The sequence below is a fragment of the Galeopterus variegatus genome, unplaced genomic scaffold (genome assembly GCF_000696425.1).
Source record: "Galeopterus variegatus unplaced genomic scaffold, G_variegatus-3.0.2 Scaffold568, whole genome shotgun sequence".
NCBI lineage: Eukaryota > Metazoa > Chordata > Mammalia > Dermoptera > Cynocephalidae > Galeopterus > Galeopterus variegatus.
Window position 1 is genome coordinate 309,981 of NW_007726679.1, and position 5,481 is coordinate 315,461.

At 31.6% G+C, this 5,481-nt stretch overlaps 1 protein-coding gene across 1 annotated transcript in view; it reads right to left on the reverse strand.

The window, feature by feature from the left end:
* DCDC5 (doublecortin domain containing 5) overlaps window positions 1-4,602 on the reverse strand; it is a 64,686-nt gene extending 60,084 nt beyond the window's left edge. The window contains exons 1-2 of the mRNA XM_008570067.1: window positions 4,522-4,602; window positions 3,475-3,656 (exon numbers count right to left, since the gene is read on the reverse strand). Of these exons, the coding sequence (XP_008568289.1) occupies window positions 3,475-3,656; window positions 4,522-4,602 (263 nt within the window). The remainder of the gene's footprint in view (window positions 1-3,474; window positions 3,657-4,521) is intronic.
* Window positions 4,603-5,481: the final 879 nt, after the last annotated feature.

Sequence of the window (5,481 nt, forward strand, 5' to 3'; positions counted from 1 at the left end):
AAAAGAGAAGCAACACTTTTCAACTCATTTCATGAGACTAGAATAAACTTGATACCAAACACTGATGAGGATAGTATGAGAAAATTACATGTTAATTTAACTTATGAATGTACAATCCTAAAGAAAATATTAGCAAATTGAATTCTATAATCTATTAAAAAGATAATACATCATGACCAATTTAGATTTATCCAGAAATGCAAGGTTAGTTTAATGGATGAGGAAAATGAGGATTGGAGAAGGTCAGGGCTTTGCTGAAGCCTTGCAACTAGTTAATGGCAAAGCCGGGGTTAAAATAAATCCCTTGCCTCCTATTCCAATAGTCTTTCCAGTATTCTATGTTGTCAGCAACTTTACAGGAAATAGAAAGTATCAATAGCAGAAAGTTCTGCATCTATGAATGTTATTCTAACATGGGGCTTGTTTTACACTATTAGATCTTCCTTCAGCTTTGTAGATGGAAGAGCCAACAACAGAAAAAAGAACCCCAGAACTATCTAGAGTGAATTATTAAATAACTAGAAACAGCCTAATCTTCTTTAAATTTGGTAAGACGGCCACTTCATATTTGACAAGGCATATTTTGTAAAAAAGTTCATACCAGGTGCTCTGCCTCTGAGCAGTTATCTAATTCTTGTTTTAGTAGGAAAATACTGATTAAAAGAAAAATTACAACCTATTTTACAAATACGATATAGGTGTGTGATATTTTTAAAATTGGTTTATAGTAGATAAAATACAAAAATTAAACTACCCTTCCTTCAGTACAAGCATTAAATATAAATCAAAGAAAGGTGTTGTATAACGGTGAAATGCATTTTTAAAATAAGGATAATTATATTTACGGAGTTGGTAGTTAACAAAATAGGGGAACTTGCTAGGCCTTGAAATTTGGGGGGAAATACTGTGTTAATTAGCATTGGTATCATAGACTCACATAGTGTGTATATTTCAGATATTAAAAACTCCAGAATCATTATGCTAACAACTATTTTCTTATGTAGGCATAATAAGTACTTTGTGTTACCTATTATACATGATCATTTAGGCATTGTATGGAAATCACTTTTGCATTCAGAATGTTACGTACTTACTTTTCCAAAAGTTGGTGAAATTCAGTCTGGTTTATTTCCGTTTCAGAATATTTAGTGACACAGATTTCTTCTTTCCTTTCAGTGTTAACTTTTCTGAAACAAATGATCCAAGATTTGATTGATATGTCAGTATACATTGTCAATTATCTCTTAACTTATTTCAATATATGACAAAATTATGAGGTTTTAATTTATCATGATTTGCCCTAAAATCATCTGGCTTTCTTAAAAAAAGTTTCAAAAACTATCACAATTAAATACTAAACTTTATATTTTTATACTATGAGTATACTATGAGTAATTTAAACTTAAACTTTTATACTATGTGTAATTTATATAAGAAAATTAATTTTCAATATTTTAATCTTCTTCTAATAATGCTGAACACTCTGAGATGTAAATTTATCAGCTCTGAAGAAAATTCATTCATATTGCCTGTAATGTTTTATCCATATGCAGTCATACATTGCAAAATGACGTCTCAGTCAGTGACAAAGGGCATATATAATGATGGTCCAACAAAATTATGTTACCATATTTTTACTGTACCTTTTCTATGTGTAGATACGTTTAGATACACAAATACTTACCATTACGTTACAATTGCCTACAGTATTTAGTATACTATCATGCTGTACAGGTTTGTAGCCTAGAAGCAATAGGCTATACCATACAGCCTGGGTGTGTACTAGGCTACACTATCTAGGTTTGTGTAAGTACACTCTGTGATGTTCACACAAGGACGAAATTGCCTGAGAACGCATTTTTCAGAGCATATCAGTGTTGCTAAGCAACACATGACTGTATTGTTCTATTATTAACACAAACCTAAAAATTTTTTAACTGAAAAATAAATAATGACCATAGAAAACGGATGTTTAATTGGGACATATATCTGTTCAAATTTTCAAGTTAAGAAACTATTCTGTACATTTTTAAATCTCTATATTTTATTAAATGAAAGAAATACTGATCAAATATAGTTATTAATTGCTTCATTAATTAGAAGTGGTGATCAAGTATAGTTAATCATTCATTCATTCACTCATTCATTCAATAAACACTGATTTAGGGCCTATCATGGGGCCTTACTCATGTGGTTAACAAAGTGACTCTAATACCTTGATACTTGATTGACAAGAACACACTGTTCCATGAGCATGCACTTAGACAGCAGAGAATGTCACATACTCTGCTAGAATAGTTGTCCAAATTTGCCAGTCTCTCAAAATGTTTTGATTACCTGAATGAACTATACGTTTTATAACATTAATGTGATAAAATAATATCTGTATATATAGTTGAATCACAATTAAAGATATAGAATAAGAAAAAAGTAAATGTAGGAAGGAACAGAAATTATTTGTTAATTGTTGGTGTTTTAAAAAGAAGTCATACACTACTTTAAGGGCATTACCATCACATTTAACATGTAACGGAATGAGCTAATTGTTAAATGTATGCGTCAAAGATTTCAATTTCAGGCTTGACTTTACTTTGAAGATTAATTTTTTACTTTATCATCTTTACAGGCAGTTCAGTGGTCAGCCAATCTGAGTGTTACTCATTGTTCAGTGATGTATGAAGTATATTTAATCAATGTGAAGAGAGGAATATTAAACTATTATCAGCAGCCTCAAATATTCTAAACATCTCAAAAGAAAGGTCAAGAGGTAATTTCACTGCTAATAATATGAGAAACAATGTGTTTAACTCATTCTTTACATCAGAGCTTTTCAATGATCTATGAGTCTTTTTGTCATAAAGTGTAATGAAAGCATAGCAAGTGATTTTTCTTCAATGTTGGAGAAATACAGGCTGTTTGGGAAGATTTATTCCAATGATAAGGTAAGCTAAAGTACAGATCAAAGCTTTTTGAGGATGATAAACTTTTAAAATATTATACCAAGAAAATAATATAAATTACATAAAGTTGTACTTTTGAGAGCTGTCTTTGTTCACTAAATATTCCAAACATTTAAACATAAATAATTGTGTATAATAATTTAAATAAAGAATTACAAAATTACATTTAAGAAGAACTTTGAGTTCAATTATTTCAAGATACATTAATTAAATTCCAACAAAAATGCTAATTCAAAATGTACGCTGACCACATAACTTTTTTCAATCAGAGCTACTCATTTTTAACTCATTATCTTATCCTGTGCCTAGCCTGAATCAGCAGAGGTGAGATTAAGTTCCTGACATAAAAACTAAATGCATCTTTGTATCTACTTTCATCCTCAAATATCAATATGGGAGCCTTTTTTCTAAATAATACAGAATTCCCCCAGAAAAATGTTCATAACGGAAGAAGACAAAAATCTGTAGAAACCAGAAGTAGTATTTAATGGTAATATGAACACGCTGTTCTTACTGCATTTTCCGACCAGGTGAGATGTCCGGACTAATTACAGTAAGGGATCTGTTTTTATCCTTTTCTCCATTTGGCAAAACTCGGAGCTTCACAGGGACACATTGTTCTGGTGTCTTACACATCGGTTTCTTCATGGGAGGACTGTTTGGAACAAGAAGTCCTTCTATTGGCCAATCAAACTCCTTCAGAAAGAAATGACAAAAACATAATAATAAATGAGTCATTTCTAGATTTCAAAAAAATATCGAACACACTGTATCTTTAATGTTTTTTTCATATGACAAAAATTTATTAGGCACCTAAAATGTTCCAGACAATACTAATTCATGTTTTATTTGAATAAAGAGGAAGGATAATTATTTTACAAATTTATGTAACAACCTTATTGTGTTGTGTTACAACACGGACAATTTATTTTCTTTCAGAGAAACATCATTCTAGAAAAACAGAACTGAATTAACCTGAAATTTTTTGCTCACATGTAAAATATCTTTAATCAGTACAAAGAAAGAAAGAATGTGTCAAAACTGATTTTCAGGAGTCTAAAATAATGTCTCCTTAAAGTAGATCTATTTGACAAAGAAGAGTATATTTGGAAAATATTCTGATAAAACAGTATAAGATAATAAAAGAACTTAAACACATTTTAGATGTTTCAGTTGTAGAATTCAGTTACTTTGTAGCTTTTTATCTATACATTCATTTGCTTATTAATTCATCTATTTTCCAAATATTTATTGATTGTTTACTATATCCCAGGCACAGCAGTGGGCACTAGAAGTAAAACTGTGAACAAGACAGGATACTCCACCCCAAGGGATTTGTAGCAGGTCCTCAGAACTTACCTAGAAATAAACTGGCAATTACAGTAGAGTCGTGTCAGTGCTGTCTAGCAGTAACAGGGTACAGGGTGTGACAGGACCACATGAGAGGAGAACCTAACTTGGAAATGTCCTATAACTGAGTCCTGAAGACTTACTAGGAATTAGTCTAGTAAAGGAGGGGTAAAAAGGACAGAGTGTGTGTGTCATACTTTAGGATTAATACAACATGATGTTGGGTAACAAAAGGAGGCAAGGAGGGCTCCCAGGTTGGTAATTTGGGCAGCTGCGCGGATGGTATTGCCATCGTCAGAGATAGAGCCTTGGGAAAGGGTGATGGGAGATGATGTTAGGTAAGGTTCAAGTTTATTTTCTTCCTTTCCTTTCCTTTCCTCTTTTTTCCTTTCCTTTCTTTTCCTTTCCTTTCCTTTTCTCTTTCTCTATCTCTGTTTCTCTCTCTCTTCCCATTTCTTTCTCACTTTTTCTACCCACATAAACAATTGTCCTGGCAGTATCCCCCATTAATCTGCAATGACCATCCCATAAAATATCACAGTCCCATATAAGTGGAGGTCTGTTTCTGTGTGTTCTGTTCTCTCCAATTTGTCAATTTGTCTACCCCTGCACAGTACCATACAGCCTTGATTACAAGAGTTTTGTATCTGGTAAGTCTGGATATCTGGTAGGTCATGTACCCCCACCATGTTATTCTTCTTTGGGAATTGGCTGTTGTTGGTCCTTTGCTAATTCATATACATTTAAAAATCAGCTTGGTCAGTTTTTTAAAAATCTGTATGGGATATAAATGCTTTATATTATGTTAACAAATTTCCAAGTTGTTAAGTTTTGTTTTTTTTTTCTTGAATGTGCATTGAATCATGTAAAGCTCTTTTTCCTGTATTTATTGAGATGTGCTCATATGATTATTTATATTTTCATCAGCTGTGTATTAGTTAATTGATTTTTCAAATTTTAAACTAACCTTGCATTTCTGGATAAATCTAAATTGGTCATGATGCATTATCTTTTTAATAGATTATTGAATTCAATTTGCTAATATTTTCTTTAGGATTGTACATTCATAAATTAAATTAACATGTAATTTTCTCATACTATCCTCATCAATGTTTGGTATCAAGTTTATTCTAGTCTCATGAAATGAGTTGAAAAGTGTTGCTTCTCTTTT